We start from the raw sequence: 18,493 nt of genomic DNA, 5'->3' as shown, positions 1-18,493 counted from the left end.
AATTGGGACCTTCACTGCTGCAACTTTCCACCTCAGGGGTAGGGACGGTCTCTGACATTAACCTTGGTAGGCCTTTCACCTCCTGCTGAGAAGGGTCCTGCCCCTTTTGACAAGAATATCTATTGGCCTTGTCACATGTACACAACAAATAAGGATGGCCTACTTGGAAAGATACAGTAAATGGGCAACCAAAAGATAAGCAAGCATCTCTCTCACACACACCTGGCCCACCCATTTTCATCAGGGTTCCTAAATTCTATATCCAGGGTTTACTTACCTCTATGTACGAGGGTCAGAAACAAATTCTGCAGCCTTGTTACACCACGACTCCTGCACTGCCACTTTACTAATGCTCACCTAGAAAACCTCCACCCTGCAGGCATCTCACCAAAGCCACAGTACTTTACAGCATAGTCCTTCTGAACAAGCATGTCTTTGTCATAGGATCATAGCACTTCAGTGCTGCAGAGTCATTGGCTCACTCCTCCATCTGGCACAATCTTTTCTCCACAAAGCTTCTGGAACAGTTCAGTTCTTTTTCTTGATATTTGCACATGGAAACTTTGTGACAGTTGTTAGGGGGCAGATTCGGTAGTCCTCTTTTGCCACAGTTTACCTTGCTCCCTCTTCCCCTGTTGTATACCTTGTTTATTTTATGCTGCAGGCCTTCCCTCTTCTCTCCAGGTCCAGCCACTTATAACGTTCTATCACTTTAACAAGATGATGTTACTGGTCTACTTGGTTGTCTTTTCACAAATTACAGTAACGTTTGTCTATTCTTGATCCCCAGATAACCGATGTGTCCGATTTAAATGTATACTTTCAGCAGCTTTGTTATATGTTGATGTATGTGTGCATAATGGCACTCAGTGGATATTGTGAAATATCGCTCTTGTAAATGATCCGTTACTAAAAAATGCTATGACTTGTAATATTTATGCTAATGTTTTGCATGGCACTCGCATGTCGTCGATGGCCAAATATTCATTGTTTTGAATGTAGCCTGCAGATTCTGCACATATTACCAGTGATGAAGAAAAGTTCCTACATAATCTGATTTTGGAAGAGAAGAGCAAGAAAAGCTTCACTGCAGTGGTGATTACAGGAGTGGAACCAGTTCATATGCAGTTCTTGAAGAATTATTTTAATCAATGGACAAGACAATTGGCGTAAGTCTTGCTCAAACAATGTATTTTCAGGCACTCCAAGACAAAATTCAAAGTATGTGTATGTAGTATCCTCTGAGTGGGAATTGAAGTTGGACTGTTCTTCCTTCCTTCTCCCCAATAGTGTCTGTGTAAAACAGAACTCATGCAGTGCAAATTATATGTGTATGTAATGGACTCAACTATTACTCCAGAACTCTTGGGCGTGTCCTAATTGATCAAACCTGTTTAGTAGACTGCTTGAAGAAAACATACTTGTAATAATTATTAAACAAATTAATGTATTATATTCTAGATTAAAGTAGAAAGAGAACCTTTGCCAAATTCTGGCTAGCTACCCCAACCTCAGCCTTTGACTCAATGTTGTTTGCTCCTTTAAGCATTTTATTGATATAAAACAACTCTTCATGGCATACATTTGACTTTTTGTTGTCCTTTTTAAATATGACTTCTTATTTGTTCACTAGTTTCCCGATTACATTGTTATGATAAAATTGGTAATCGCTGAGGTGGCATTGATGACTGATTGAAAAAGTGAAATAGCAGCTGTCAACTAAGTTATCAGTCATTGCCTCAGTTCCCAGAGAGTTGCCCTTTTGACATGAAGCGTGCTGGTAAGGAGGTAGGCACACTGAAGACAAAGGCCACTGACCCCAAAGAAATGCCTTACTGCATTTAGAGACGAACACGATTTCCAGTATTCACATAGTTCGCCATTTAAAATACACAATAATGGGAAACTGACGAGGACTAGTAAAGCAACCCAAACAACCCAAACAACCCACAGACAAGGAAATATGAACTTAAACAATTCAGTTGCAGATCAGAGTATCTGACTAACCTCTGCTTATATAGAGGAAATCACCCTTAACTGAGTCCCATAGGTGTAGAGCAAATGTCTGAGGAGATTGTAGTGGTCTCTCAAATTGTACAGGTAGTATTCAGTGAAATTAGTTTTATTTATTTATATTGCGCCACAGGCATCAGGGCACACATTGACGCAAGGACATTTCTGTTCAGACTGGACACATCACAAAAAGGTATTGAGAATGGGTTGGCCTATTCAAAAATAAAGGTTTTTAGGTGCTTTCTGAATAAAAGGGGGATTTGTTCTTTATGTATGTCTGCACACTAAAATTAAGATGCAAAGTCCTCAATCAAAAGTCTAACCAGTGTTGGTGTCCGCTTTGTAGCACGTATTGGCTTCCACTAGGTTCGAGAATGTATTTATCAGCACGAAGTACGTACAGGTAGCGGTTTCATTTGTGGAATTGGATAAAGTAATACAGAAGAAACACCCCTAGGAGACACGTTTGAACTAAGTAACTCTGGCTAGTCACCTATCAGACTGGATTTTTTGCAATCTTTGTCCGCTCGTGTCATTCTTGCCTCTCGGGAGCAACCTAAATACTCGTATACAAAAAATATATATCAATATAGTGGTCTACTCTTTGATCAAGCCCTTTCTTTTTTCTTTAGGCCTTTATCAGGACACCGAACATTTAGTTTTACTAACAGTTTCTATTAAACGGTTGGACATATGGTAAAATTGTATACTGTAAAATAGGTACAAATAGACATATTCAGTACAAATATAACATCTACCTTTTTTTTCAGATGGGTGGCTGAGGCTCCTTGTAACCCTCATATATTTCTCCTTCCCAATTGATATCGCTGCTACCGGTGTCAGGATCCCACAAACAGTCTTGCTATGATGGGTTTGAATGTTAATGCAGGGAACATTTCATCATATTCCAACAGAGGCGACCGCATATTCATAAACTGGTGAAGTTTTCCTTCTTTTGCTGCTGTGACTTTTTCCGCCACCAGAATGTCCCATACTTCCACCAGAGGGATAGATCCGGCCCCTCTAGGGATTTCCAGCGGCAAGCAGTCGTGATGCATGCGGCCAGCAGTAATTGTGGAATTCGTTTAGAACGTTCCCCAGATTTAGGACATCTCTTCTAAAAGGAGAGTCTCTCAGGGTTCATCAGAAGTTTGGTATGGGTGATAGCTTCTATAACAGCAGTTATGCTTTCCCCCGAAGGAGTGGATAAGAGGGCAGTCCAAACACACGTGAAAATATTGGTTTATAGTGATTGCCTCGACAGCCAAACCATCGACAACCATACCCTTGACATAAAAGCATCGACAAAAAAAACATCAAATGCGTTTTTTTTGTATCGGCATAGAGGGATGCTTTATGTTGAGAACCCCGGATCATGATCCCCCTGGGTTACTGCGTATGCGTTGGGCCAAGGGCTCCATAATTAGAGCAAATAAGAGAGGAGAAGGAGGGCATTCTTGTCGGGTCCCACATGGTAGGGGGACAGGGGATGTTTGTTCCCGATTTAACCGGGGTAAAGTAGTAGGGGCTACATAGATGGCCGAAACCATTTTTTCGGAAGCAGGGCCCAAATTGGAATGCCTCCAGAGTCTGATGCATAAAGGCCCAGTATACCTTATCAAATGCCTTTGTGGCATCTAGTACTAGAAGGGCACATTTTTCCTGGTCTGCTGTTTCTATTCAATTAAGAGCTCACTTGATGTTTTCCCCCAGTCTTCTCCCTAGGTCGAAGCCTGTTTGGTCAGCCTCACTCCATGCTTGGAGAAGTGGAGCCAAGCGGTTTGCCAATACTTTAGACCAGATGTTTCCATCAGTATTTAACAAAGAAATTGGCCTATAAGAGGTACGTTCCTTTGGATCCTTCTCCGGTATTAACAATAAAATAGTAGTGGAGGTCTGCATTGAGAGGGGTTATGTTTCTCTAAACAAATTGAAAAGGGCTGTTATTGGGACTAGCAGCTGGCTTCTAAGAAGTTTATACATTTTACTTGAAAACCCATCGGGGGCTGGGGCCCTAGATTTCAAGGATTTAATTACTGCATCCACTTCTTGCTGAATAGGAGATTTTAAGGCTTCTTTGTCTTCCCCAGGGAGGAGTGGCAAGGGAGCTTCTTTAATAAAGATCTTCTGATCCTGAAGGGACGGGGCCGGAGCTGCTATGGTTTCTATTAAATGGGATTTCGCCAGCTGTTGCTTAGCCTGCTCCCATATTGCGTTATCCCCGTCGATCTTTTAGGCCCGTAATAGTATTGCGTTTTTTAGATTGGGCTAATTTTCCTGCCAGGAACTGGTTGGTCTTATTGCTCTTGTTGTAGCACCCTTACTTCGTCATTGAGAGGGAGAGAGCTGTCTCTTCAGCGTAAAGGGCCTCTAATTTATTCCGGGAAGAACAGAGGGCATGATGAAGTTTAAGGGATCAGCCTTTTTTATATTTACCCTCAATCACCAGAATTTCTTGTTTCAGCTGAGCTCGAGACTGTTTTTCCCCCCTGTGCTAAGCCGCGGAGTCGGCAATTAAGTCTCCCTGAATCACTGCCTTCATGGCGTCCCATGTTGTAGGTGGGGACTTGAGTTTGGTCGGGTTCTCCAGGAAGTAATCCTGTATTGCTTTAGCCACCCCATTCCTAAGGGCCATATTGTTTAAGACTGGGTCATACAATCGCCATTGTGGTCTGGGGCGGGGAGGCTGGATCCCAACTTCTAATCTTCAGTAGGACTGGAGCATGATCTGAGAGATTTCTGGGGGTGAATCTTTGTTAATAAATGGCCTAAGTTGGTGGGGGGAATGCTAGAATTTGGTCTATCCGGGAAGAGGAGCGGTGGACATGAGAAAAAAGTCTAGTCTCGTTCCCCTGGGTGTAACACACTCCATATGTCCACCACCCCCAGGGTCTTGAAGAAATGAAGGATGCTCAATGCAATCTTGAAGTCTTTGGTTGAGGGGTCATGAGTTCCGTCATGAGGTCCTGGACACCAAAAAAAGTCTCCTCTTATGATGACATGACCCTCCGAGAATGGAAGGATTATGTCCTCTAAGTCGCTGAAGAATCTGTCCTGTCACTCATTCGAAACTAAACAGCAAAAAACAGAACCACAAAAGATAAACGTAGGAATGTTGGGCAGATCTCCCCAATGACCATCAAATGACATCTAACTAGCTGGAGGCCGGGCACTGGCCGGTGAAGCCCATCTTAAACGTAATGTTGAGTGTAGCTTGGCGCCTCCTATGTGCTAGTTGCTATTTCGTAGGTGCCAGGAGGAACTCCCAACCGAGTGAGCCCAGCCCTGAGTTAGGAATGTGGTTGCGGTTTCATGGGTTGTGACCTTTGGGGTTTCTCAACCAGGTGGCGCTGCATCTTTGGTTTGTCGATCTCTGCCCCTTGCAGGGAACCAACTAAGGACCCATCTTCTTTATTTGGTGGAGAGGAGCTCAGAATCCCCTCTAGATCCTCCAAGCAAGAGATTGTCTGGGAAGTCCCCTTGAATGTAAACTGTAGTGAGGTGGGTAATAGCCAGCGATATTTAATGTTCTGGTCACGCAAGAATAAAGTCAGAGGCCTGAGAGACCTACGTTTTTAAATTGTGGCAGTCGCTTGATCCTGGAAAATCTGTAGGGGTGAACCTTGAAATGTTAATTAATCGCCGGCGAGATCCACCGCTAAGATCTCCTGTTTAGTAGTAAAGAAGTGGATCCGAGTGATGACATCCGAGGGAGAGTCTGGCATCAAACCCCTGCAAGTGCGCAATCTGTGGGGGCAGTCCAATAGGAGCATTGATTTATCAAGATGTGGCGAAAGAGTTTGAAAGAAATCCCCTACGTACTCATTTAGGGCTTGGTCCGGGACTGATGAGGGCACTCATCTAATGCGCAAGTTATTTCTTCGGGCCCTGTTCTCCATGTCCTCCTGTTTGTACTCCAAGATCTCGTTCCTGTTCTCCAAAGATCGGATTTCTTGTATATCTTGTAGTGTGGTTGAGTGGTCCAGAACATGTTCCTCCGTTTCACCCAATCTTTGTTCTACTTCTACGACTCTTTGATCTAGCCACGCTACCTTGGTGGAAATCTCGGACATGCAGTTTCGAAATTCCGCTTTGATGTCCAGCATGAAGGATTGGATATCGTCCTTAGTGGCTAGCTGACCAGCCGGATCCCTCTGAGACTGAGGTAGAGATTTTGCCAGATCTTGCCTTCTCCCTTTATCTGCAGGCAATAACATTGTGCAGATATCTGCATTTTTTCTGGGCTTTAAAATGTTTACAAGGTAATTCGTGTCATTTGGGGGGTTCTTGCCTGTGTGATACTTCACCCAGTCAATATGTGTTGACCTTTCAACCCAGGTGGCCTGGGGGCTTGGGAACTCTGAGGCTATCTAGGCCCAATCAGCCTCGACGGGGACGGACTGCAGAATTCTGTTCTCGTGTGAGGGCTCCCACTAGGAGGCAGCAGGTTAACTTTAGATCTCCAGCTGAGCCCCCGTGAGGTAATCCATGACTAAAAAAGGAAAGAATTGGGGTACTGGCCAAGCTGTTCTTAGGAGGGGACTGCACCACGCACCTTAAAAGTGGTATCACTACATATTAACCCCACCAAAAATATCGCCGTATATATGGTCATCTGGAACGGCCATAGGTGATATTTTTGGGGGGATAGATTTTGGGGTTTTTAGGAGCAGGGTTTGCGGGGGTGTCCCCCGCTGCTTTAAAAATAATGCAGGGGTTGCAGGGGTGTCCCCCGCAGGATCCATGCCTTTTTAATATCGCCGCAAAAATATAGCAATATTTTTGTATGGCAATATTTTTGCTGGGATATTAACACCTGGAACCCCTGAAAGTTATTTGCAACTTCAGTCTTGCCGCCTGCCTCTCATTCCTCACAGCCGGATGGTGCTTTCTTCATCTGTGAACTGTCAGAGAAGTGCTGCCACAGAGTCCCCATGGCCCCTGACTGCTTAGAAGAACGGATGGATGTCCACCATGAAGGCTCCAGGGCTCTGCTTCAAGTGATCGCCGATCCCGATTTGCCATGCTTCCTTAGTGTGTTTGCAGAGCTCCGGTTTACTCTTGGGCAGGGGCGCGATGGAGGAATAGAGAGGCGCGGATGCTCTGCTTACCACTCAGAGTGCGCATAAGCCTCCGGTGACGCTTTCAGGTTACTTGCTATATGCTTCATGTGTTTATATGCGGTCAATACGGGGAGGCCCAGCTAGAAGTGCCACAGGGCCATTTGGAATTTTCTCCAAGGTGATTGTGGGCCTGCAGCGATTCGGCATAGCTCAGCACCCATGTGAGATCCTGTCTGTCTGGGCTCCTCAGTCATCCCTCGCAGGTTCCCACGCCCAGTCCTGGGCATGCAGGTTGTACCATGAAGCGGGAAGCACTACTTAAACTTTCTAAACACTGCGCTTTATGTGGAGGCCTTTAGCAGAACGTCCGCATCGACCGCGCTGCAAGCCACGCCCCACAAAGATAATTTCTTTTTATCCTCATGTTCAATGTGTAATGTCGAAATGTCTTGCTTAGTAGGGTAGACCCTTCTTTTCTCATTTGGCAACTACTGCAATTAAAACTTTCTTCCATCATTTCCAAACTCAATCTCACATAACATATGTATATACGTTCATCCAGCCAGAGTTCGCATACTTAGGACTCTTAATTGACGTTCCTCTTTATTGCAGCAGATGCGGTTTCAGGTTTTTTACAATGTTTTTCACTTTGAACGTTGTATTTAACACCGGAGTGTTCACATGTGCATCCCACCACCAAACTATTAGTTTAGTGTCAAAATGTGTTTTGTTTTTTTTTAATCAAAACTCACCAGTTGGCTGTTTTACCTTAGAATCGCTGATTATTTGCACAGGCAGGGGAGTGTTCGATTTGGGCCTGCAGACAGACGCAGCAGCCCCAAACTGTGGGAAAAACAGCTAGAACTAATTGAACAGAAATACTTGTTTGAACTGAGCTTCATGGGACAATGATGCTCGAATATTTAAGAGCCATAATAATCCCTGAAGGTTTACAGATAAAGAACACCCCCCCTCCCTAGTCTTTATGGATAATCCCAAATTTAAAAGCAACTTCAGCGCAGTAGGAAATAAATGCGGCAGGGATTGGATTATCCCAATAACTGATACAGCTGAAGAAGATTTTAAGAAACAAGGGCAAGTATTTGTATTTGTATTTTATTGAATTTATATAGCCCTTAGTGCTTTACATGAGAACAAGTAACATACAGCAAGCATAAGATGACAATTGAATCACAACTTGAAAACAGTATAAAGAACAATTTCTCCAGCATGGGGTCTGGCATGGATTCACATGCTCATGAATATTCCCCGTCGTCAGGCTGGGAATCCTCGGTAAAGAAAAATCAGTATCGGTATCAGTTTTGTTTCTGATCTGTCTTTCGTAGTAGTAACCAATCACTGATCTCTGCGTCATACTGACCACAGCCAATGACTGCCATCTCCCTAAGCCCTGCCTCTGGCAGCCATCTTCAGATTTTTACCGCACGTTCAAGTGTTGGGAGTCCTCGTGCTTAGCTCTCGAGCTTTTTGCTGCGTTTTCGCACTTTTTCAGGTGAATTTTCACATTTTTCGGTTAATCGAGCCTCAAGCTCCACCGTTTCTACTCCCGTTAACGGGTACCCGTTGCAGGATTTTCCTACGCCCCTCAAGGGTGAAGATTTCGTCGAAACAACCTTTTGGAGGATTCCAGAAGATTTGCGGCCTACTTCGAGATGGCCCAGGACGCGAGTTCGTCACCCGGACCCAAGCTGTTTCGCAGCTGCCCTGGATGCGGGCTGCAGAATGTGTTTAAGGAGGACGAACATTCGCGATGCCTCTACTGTCTTCATGGGGACAAGACTCATGTAGAGAAGGACTGCCAGTTCTGCAAGAACTTGTCGGAGCGGACCATGAGGGACCGTCGATCCCGTCTCGCCAGCTGGTTGGAGAAGGGCTCAACGGGTGAGAAGAAGAAGAAAGGGTCCGAGCGGGCTTCTAAGTCCTGTGCGGGCGCCCCGGCGACAGGGGCCCAACACCAGGCCAAGCGCCGCGAGTCCGCTGGCTCCGGGAGCGCCGAAAGGTCGGGCTCTTCGGTCGCCAGGCAGGGCGCACCTTCCCTGGCACCGTCAACCACGAGCCAGCGCTCAGGTTCGGGGAAGAGGAAGTCCGAGACCCCGGGTAAGCTTTGGGAGAAGCCCCGTCTGATCTCGGGAGAGGGGGAGCGAGGTGTCGCCCCTCCCCCTAAGGAGAAGGCCCGGGACGCACCTAAGGTGGTGAAGGCCCCTATCCAGCAGGCAAAGGCCTCTATCGAGGCGATGGCGGCGACTCTGGCCAAGCCGGCAGAGACCCCGCCAGCGGAGACTGCCTCCGGGACTAGTTTCCCTGCAGCCAAGGAGGGAATCCTCTTTTCAGCCCATCGTCATGGCCACCATAATGGAAGAAGCGAGGGGGGGCACGGTAGCCTCCTCGAGCTCGGAGTCAGCCTCGGAGGAGGAGCTGACCGAGGCCGTGAGGAATCTCGAAGTCCAATTCGAGAAGGTTCGATCCTGCAAGGAAGATCCTCGGGAGATAACCGAGGAAGACGACGATGGCGAGGAAGAGCAGCCTTCCCTTCCGGCGCAGCCGGAACCTAGGCCTCAGGATAGCTCGGCGGCCATTTTGTCTGCGATCCAGTCCTTATGCTCTGAGATGAGGACGAGATTACCACGGCCCAGGCCGGAGGACCCGCAACCAGGCCAGTCCGGAAGTCCTCAGAACAAACGACGGAGGACCCAACCCTCTCCTCCACTCACCCCCGTAAGGCCTACAGTTCCCTCCTCATCCTCCCACGAGTCGGGAGATGATGGTGCGGTGGGCTCGACGACGGGTTCTGAGGGCGACAGCGACGACGACGGAACGGGCCTCCCGTCTCACGGGCCTCTCCGTCCGACGAGATTGGCTCATTCCACGCCATGATCGCCAGGGCGTCCGAATTGTTCCAGCTCTGCCCGGAGGAGCAGAAAAAGGAAGGTTTCCTCTATCAGCGCCGGGAGGCCAAGAGGAAGACTGTCGTTGCGGTGCCTCTAATCGATGACATCTGGGATGAGGGCCTGTCGGTACTCAAGAACCCCTCCACGGCACCAGCCAAACGGGACCGGTACGAGAAGAAGTGCCGGGTCCCCGAGATCGCTCCCCTGTGCCTCAGGGCCCAGCCAACGCCAGACTCGGTCGTCTCGGCGGCGGCTAAGAAGAAGGCGGCGGGGTCAGGAGCCTCAACGTCGAATTCCCCTCCGGACGGCGAGGGAAGGAAGTTGGACGCCATGGGGCAACGGGTAATTTCGTCGGCGGCTACGACGATCAAAGCGGCCAACGCCCTGGCGATCGTGGCCCGTTACGACAGGGAGTTCTGGTTTAAGCTGGCCCCCATATTGGACTTCCTACCGGACGACAAGAGGTCCAAGGCCCTGGAAATACTTCAAGAAGGCGAGGTGGCGTCGGACCAAGCCATTACGGTGGCAACCGATATTGCCGATATCGGGTTCCGCCAGCTGGGCAACGGAGTTTGCCTACGACGGGGTTGGCTCTGGGCGACCGACTTCCGTTAGGACATCCAGACCAGGGTGTTGGACATGCCGTTCGACGGCAGCAACTTGTTCGGGAAGGTGGTGGACGAATCCCTCCAAGCCATAAAGACGGACACAGAGACGGCCCGCGCCCTAGGAGCCCTTCAGCAACGACGGCCCTTTAGGAGCTCCGGAGGCAGGCAGGGGGCCTCCAAGGGATCCAGCGGTGGCTCGTCGTCCTACCGCCAGGCGGCACGCTCCTCGTCTCAGGAGGCCTACAGGGGTCGCGGCAAGCAGGGAGCGCCTCGCCGCTGTCGGCAAGGTGGCCAGGGCAGCAAGGCCACCACCTCCAAGCAGGACTGAACCGGCCGTGGCCTCGGGCCCCCACCAAAGCACCCCGGTGGGAGGCCGACTGACGAATTTCTTCGGCGTGTGGAAGTCCATCTCCACTGACCGTTGGGTGCTGGATACCCTGGCAAGAGGACACTCTATCGAATTCCTGAAGAAGTGCCCTCACGTTCCACCTGTGGCCAGGAAGGAAAATCACGTCCCGCAACTGCTGTTGGAAGTACGGGCGATGCTCAGGAAAGGCGCCATCGAGCTCGTCCCGAAGAGGCTCCGGGGCTCCGGGGTGTACTCAAGGTACTTCCTCGTCAGGAAGAAGACGGGCGGCTGGCGCCCCATCCTGGACCTTCGTCGTTTGAACAAATACATCAGGTCACAAAAGTTCAGGATGGTCACCCTCCAGCACGTGCTGGGACAGCTGGAGGAAGGCGACTTTCTATCGTCGTTGGACCTGGAGGATGCATACTTCCACGTTCCCATCCTCAAAAGTCACCGAAAGTTCCTCAGGTTCGTCGTCCAGGGACGCCACTACCAATTCAGAGCACTGCCGTTCGGATTGAAGTTGGCCCCCAGGGTCTTTACCAAGTGCCTAGCACCTGTGGCGGCGCGGCTGTGCCTGCAGGGGATCCACATCTACCCCTACCTGGACGACTGGCTCATCCGCTCAAGGACGAGGGAACTCGCTGTCGAACACACTGCGAGGACCGTCCAGCTACTCACAGACCTGGGATTCGCCATAAATTACCCAAAGTCCCACTTGGTGCCGTCGCAGGTGGCCCTGTTTCTGGGAGCGAAGCTCGATATAGTGAGGCGCCTGGCGGCACCGTCGGAAGAACGGACGAAGACCATTCTGGGCAAAGTGCAGCGCCTGCTAGCCACGGACGTGGCCAGGGTGAGGTCCATCAAGTCCCTCCTGGGGATGATGTCCTCTTGCATCTACCTGGTGCGCCTCTGCAGACTACGGATGCGCCCTCTTCAAGAATTTCTCGACACCCGTTGGATGCAGGCGACGGGCACCTTCGAAGACAGGGTCCCTCTCAACGAGGTGTTCCGGCGGGTGATTCAGTGGTGGGGCGTTCCAGCGCACCTCACGGCGGGCAAGGACTTTCAGACGCCGGCGTACCAGGAGACGGTGACGACGGATGCCTCCCTGGAAGGTTGGGGCGCCCACACCGGAGATCTCCACGGAAGAGGCCTCTGGCTCCCGGATGAGAGGCTCCTGCACATCAACATCCTGGAACTCCAAGCCGTGTTCTGGGCTCTCAAATCGTTCCTCCCGTCGCTCAAGGGCAAGGTGGTGCGGATCTTCACGGACAACACCACGACAATGTTTTACATACGGAAGCAGGGAGGCACCAGATCCCCAGCCCTATCCAAGGAGGCACAGGATCTGTGGCACTGGGCTGTTGCCCAGGGGATGTTCCTGGTTCCCTTCCACCTGGCAGGAGAAAGAAACACCATCGCTGACTCGCTCAGCAGGGAGCTGCACGCGTGTCACGAGTGGGAACTGCGCCAGGATCAGGTGGATCAACTCTTCCGACGATGGGGCAAACCCCAAATCGACCTGTTCGCAACAGCGACGAACTCGAAGTGCCAGAGGTTCGCCAGCAGGTTTCCCCAGCCGAGAAGCATGGGCGATGCGTTCTCGTTCCCCTGGGACGGCCTATACCTGTATGCGTTCCCTCCGTTGCCGTTGCTGCTTCGACTCATCAACCAGCTCAAGAGGTCCCGGTGCAGGATGATCCTCGTCGCACCGGCGTGGCCGAGGCAGATCTGGTTCCCGGACCTTCTGGACTTGTCAACGTCCCCTCCCATCAAGCTGTCGGCGGACGCGGATCTTCTCTCCAGAGAAGGAGGCGCCATCTTCCACCACGACCCGGTGTCGCTGAACCTGCAGGCTTGGCTCCTGCAGCGCTAGAGTTTGGAGGGTACGATATACCGGCCAACTGCAGAGAGGTTCTTGCAAAGGCCAGGGCGTCCTCGACTCTCAAATGCTACGGTCACAAGTGGAAGAGGTTCTCTATCTGGTGCCGAGCACAGAAGATCCCAGAACACCCATTTTCTACATTTTACTGAAGGTCCATAAGAGTGGGAGTGCACCCCTGGGGAGACGCATTATGCCTTTTAGAACCTCTATCTACATACATTGACTTCTTTATTAAACCCTTTGTGCTTCAGACACCGGCATACATTAAAAATACTACACACATCATTAAGAGCTTGGAAAGGGTGACAGTAGAGGAGAATAATCTGTTGCTATTGTTTGATGTAGAGTCTCTAATATACCGCAACATGACTGCCTTACGGTTATGGAGGATTGTCTCAACACTAGGGAGCCTGGACAAGACACTGTACCCACAGCCTTCATAGTTGAATGCACCAAACTAGCACTTACAGAAAATGTCTTCACTTTCAAAAAGACTGTGCAAACGAGTAAAAGGTACCAGTATGTGGGCAACATTTGCCCCATAACTGGCAAATCTGTACGTAGCCTGCTTTGAGGAGACACACATCCTAAACAAGACCCTTTTTGATCAAAACGTATTATGTGGAGGCGTTTTATTGAAGACATCTTCACAGTGTGGAGCGGTTCAGTTGATGGTCTCAATGATTTCCACGTGTGGCTAAATGAGAGATCTCAATTTAAAATTCACAAAACCACAGGACAGCTATGCCTTGCCCTTTCTAGATATTTGGATCAAGGAGAGCTTTACACCTCCCTCTCCAAAAATCCCACTGACAGAAACACTGCTCTCCATTTCAGGAGCTTTCATCTTAAGGTATTGAAAGAGAACCTGCCTTTTGGTCAGTTTCTAAACATTCGGAGAAACTGCTAAACAAAACTGACTTTATAGCGTAATCTGCAAGACTGGAATCAAACCTTGTCTGCAGAAGCTACCCGAAAAAAACATTGTTAAACAGTGCTGCAAGAGAGCCCTTACTACCAACAAAGACAAATGCCTTGTTCAGCGACAGAGTAAAACAAGAAAAACTAGTGGCCATTACCCCTTATAGTCCACTGAGTAATCTAAGAAGGAAAGAAGTCTGAAAAAACTGGAACCTACTCAAAACTTCAGATTTTGATTTAGGAAAACCCTTGTTTGCTTTAAAAAAAAAAATAAGGCAAAAAATCAGACAAACTGGTGAGAGACGGACATATTAGACCGAATAGACCTAGCAGGGAACATACCCTCTGCGACTTACTGCCAGTTGTTAGCCATTTTAAATGTGGCCAGTGTTCAGTCTGTAAACTGTCTAAAAACATAAAAAAGATAGACATTAATGGGCCAATGTGGCAACTGAACAGTTTTACAAACTGCAGGACTAAAACCGTAATCTATGAGTGTACATAGTAAAAACCAAACAAGAGGTCCAACAGATGAGTCCTGTCAAAAATAAGGTTGCAGATAATCCCCTAGTGGCTCTCTACATAGAAAAATACATTTCTGCTAAGGACATTTTTTGGTTTATTTGCCAAATTAAACAAACCACTTCTGGGATTCCGGATATGATCCTCCAAAAATCTGAACAAAGGTTAATTGAAAAATTCAACACTGTACATAATGTGTGTATAGAGTGGGGTCCACTAATTACTAGATCATGAGTACCTCTTTTCTTCTCTAACTTGATAATCAATAAAACTAGGAAAGATTTTTGACATTTGTTTTTGCATTTAGTTGGCACATACAGCATGTAGATGCACACAATAAGGTTCTGTGTTTTTGCCTTGAAAATCCTACTAAGGGTTTGCAGTCACAACATGTACAATATATTATCAGGCAGCATCCTCAGAAATCTAGTAAATAGAAAATAAAGAAATGTGCAAGAGCAATGATCTGCAGCGTCCTCACCATGGAAACAAGAAATCGCGGAGTCTACGCGACCGAGAGCCATATTTATAGAATTCCAAGTGGCGCAGCAGCCAACATAAGGGAGCAGACTTGACGAGGGAAGGAGCTCTGAATCCACAAGAGACACTGTAAGCCGATGGCCCAAGGAAACGCACGTCAATATGAAACACGTTTTATTATGCTCACTAGTTGAGTTAAACTCTGAATATTGTGAACAAGTTCATATATATTGCTTTTGATCACCCGCGTCTTTGGGTCATTACATTTAGCCATGAGGTAATGATTTGTTGAACAAACCGCCACAATTACACCTGCTTCACATCACTAAGCACACAATTCAACTACTGGGGAACTCGGCTGCAAATGGTCTAACCCAAACCCCCCAAAAAAAATGTTTTCGATTCCCCTCCATAGAAAATGATGGTTCACTAAAAGGCTCTTTGGCGCATTAGTAAGGGGGACATAAAATAAAAACCACTGTTTTTCAGCAAATTAACTCCACAGAGAGAAGAGAATTGTTTTTGTTTTTCCCTGTTTTTTCAGAAAGTGTCATTGAATGACTACATGCACATCATCTGGAATGGGCATTTCTGGATGGGAAACTCGCCTGTGCAAAAAGTCAGTGAGTCTAAGATAAAACGGCTGTGAGACGGGCATGGCATCAAGGGAGACACAGACTCAAAAGTAACAGTTTGAAAACTTTTATTATCAAACTTTGTAGGGTTGGTGTAATGCATACCTGGCCCTAACTCTTAACGGGATTGTACCCTCAACTGATGTTTCTAAGGGCTGTTGATGTCCGCAAGTTCAAAACCAAAGTTCGTCTGTTTCCAAACCTATGCTTGCCCTCATTCTTAAACCAAATGCGTTTGGGGGGCTTATTAAAGGAAACATGGTGATTCAAAAGAAAATGTAAACCACAGCTGGTTTCAGGTAGTCTTACCAATCGATGTAGGTCTGCCAGTTTAAAATAGTTCCGCTCAAAAGGGTTGCCCTTGGAACCTTCCAAGTAGGGCTCTTGCAGTAAGTCAGTAGATTTCGCAAATTCTCCGGGTGTCTTGGGGTTCCCTTCCCCAAGCTTCAATTCGTATAGTTCCGAACAAAAAGACACAGTTCCTGTTAGGCCTCTCGGGGTTCCCTTCCCCAAGTCTAGGCTTCTCTGCAAAGAGTTCAACAATGTCTTTAGTGGGCCTCTTGGGGTTCCCATCCCCAAGCCTTGGTCCCTCTTTACGCAGTTGACCTAACAAACAAAATGTTCCTCTTGTAAGGATGTGCCTTTCACTGTACAGTTCTTTCATGGGGTAGTATCAGAGACTTTCGAGAACGCTAGGCTCTTTGCTCCTCCCAGGCGCAACCACCCTGACCTCTAACCCCTTTCCTTATTCTCTGGCCCCTTTTCCTCTTTTGTGCATCTTTCACTCTGTCCGTTTCCACTTTACTGTGCTTTCTGCACACCTTCTTTTCCTGTTGTGCACACTTGCAACTTCTTTTCTTGTCATGCCCACTTGCACCTTTTTTCCAACTTGCTGTGCCTCTTGCACACTTCTCTTGGCTTTTCACTGTGCTCTCTTGCGCCTTCAGTTTCTCACTGTGCTCTCTTGCACCTTCATTTTCTCACTGGGTTCTCTCGCACCTTCATTTTCTCTTTAACATGCTTTTTGCACACACTGTATTTTCTTGTGGGTCACTTGCAACCTCTTTCTTACTTTCTGGTCCCTCGCAGCCCCTCTTGGCCGTTTGCGTGTCGCCAGCGTACTTGCTCGGTCTTTCTTTACTTCCTTGCCCCTAGCGCTCCTTCCACTTTACTTTTCTTTCACCCTTTCTCCAGCTTTGGCTTGCCTTTAACTTTTCCTTGTTTTGCTTTCTCTGCTTTTGCTCACCGGGCTGTTTACTTTTCTCAGCGCTTCTGCTCCCGCTCCAGCCACCTGCACACTACGGAGCTCCTTTCTTGCTCACGAAATTCACCAATAGTAACGCAGCGCTGGTGAGCAGGTCTAAATGGGTTTGGGTCGAGGTCAGGGTCTCACCACCTGCCCTCAGACAACCCTTGCACCTGCACACATCCCAGGGGTATGAGCACTGGCCTAACCCAGGCCAATAGAGACTGCCTTCCGTCCTGCTCCGGCTCCCTCGCCCCGCTGTAGCCCTGCTTGCAGCCTCCTGCTCCTTGTCTCCTGGTTCCATCCAGCAACCCCAGCTCGCTCCATGATTCTGGCAGAACTAGCCTTTTTGTACTGCAGGTGAGGCAATTGGAGTCAGGTGTGCACAGTTGGAGAAAAGTGCATGACTTTGCGTGACTCTATTAGTGGGACAATTCAAGGGTGTTAGATGCTAAACCTCACTTTGTATCCCTATGTTGTTTCTATGGGTAATCATTATTGCTCCCGATCACCTCTTCCTCGTGCCAGTACTTGTTGGAAATGGGGAGGTGGTGTTGGGGTGAGAGTGGAAATACCCTAGACAGACCGAGGCAGCTTCAACGTCTCTTATCCTCCTTTCAGTGGAGTATGTGGGGACTTGTTGGCGCCAATTATGGTGAGGGAGTGATGCTAAATTCCCTAGTTTACTGGAGGGTTAACTATGGGAGGAAAAAGGTGGGTTCCTGTCATATCTTCTGGGGTTTGAGGAAGGAGAGACAAGGTTAGTGTTAGAAGTTGAAAAAGGGCTTGGTCTCTCTAGATATCACCAAGATTTTATCTTCCCTTTTGGTGAGGCAAGGTTAAGGGGCAGGATGGGACTTGGGTGACAATATCCCAAGAACAAAGAGGGTGGGTAGGATGGATTGGGGCAAGGAATGGGGAATACCATGTCTCTCCTTCAGACACTCTCCCTGCAGTCCCCAAAGACCCCCTGCCCAGGTGATCCTCCCTCGCATGTCTGCCACCAGGGTTGGGATCCAAGAGCGATGGCCCTCCCCTGGCCACCCGAGCAACGGATCCTGGTGGACTACTTGTGAGAATGCCCTCCAGTTTCTCACACAGCCTATTAGTGAGTTTTGATGAAGAAAACACAATTATTGTGACACTAAACTAACAGAAATACAATGTTGAAAGTGAAAAACATTGTAAAAAAACTGAAACGCCTTCTGCTGCAATAAAGAGGTACACCAATTAGCATCTGCTGCAATAAAGAGGGACATCAATTAAAAGTCCTAAGTACATATCCGAACTCTGGCTCGATGAATTAATATACATGTTATGCGAGATTGAGTTTGGAACTGATGGAAGAATATGTTTTGTTTGCAGGAGCTGCCAAATGAGAGAAGGGTCTACCGTACTACGCTAAGAAATTCCAACATTACACATTGACCATGGGAATTAACAAGTTCTCTGTGTCCTGATGAAGGCATAAAGAAATACTAAAGGGCGCTCCATCAAAGAGCAGACACCACCTTTTACACGCTGAAACACAACGTTGTCGACATTCTGTTTTAATTTTCATTTACACAGTGCATGAGTGAACCAATGAAAGTCTGAAACGGGAAGCACAAAGTCAACCGTCAGTTTTTATTTTGTTTCCTGACGATACTTGGCCGACGGAAATGTTTTAGATTGCTATGATTAGTCAGTGCGGCCAGGTTTGAAGATTCAAGGCATCAAGTCCAGACAAATTACTGTGTTGTATAGAGTGAAATTTCACGTAAACTAAATATAGCGTTTTATATGTGAATATTTAGGTGTACTTTTAATAACCCCATCACTAACCACCTGTGTAGAATAATCCACTAAAGGTGGAACAG

The 18,493-nt window shown here is 47.9% G+C and overlaps 1 protein-coding gene across 2 annotated transcripts in view; it reads left to right on the top strand.

Annotated features, from left to right (window-relative positions):
* The window catches only part of SMCHD1 (structural maintenance of chromosomes flexible hinge domain containing 1), a 3,133,956-nt gene that overhangs the window by 319,525 nt on the left and 2,795,938 nt on the right, over positions 1 to 18,493 (top strand). For both annotated transcript variants that reach the window (XM_069620859.1, XM_069620860.1), the window contains exon 8: positions 1,003 to 1,169. In XM_069620859.1, coding sequence (XP_069476960.1) covers positions 1,003 to 1,169 — 167 coding nt within the window. The remainder of the gene's footprint in view (positions 1 to 1,002; positions 1,170 to 18,493) is intronic.

The sequence above is a fragment of the Ambystoma mexicanum genome, chromosome 5q (genome assembly GCF_040938575.1).
Source record: "Ambystoma mexicanum isolate Mex_15411 chromosome 5q, UKY_AmexF1_1, whole genome shotgun sequence".
NCBI lineage: Eukaryota > Metazoa > Chordata > Amphibia > Caudata > Ambystomatidae > Ambystoma > Ambystoma mexicanum.
This window is presented reverse-complemented; position numbering and strand designations above follow the sequence as displayed.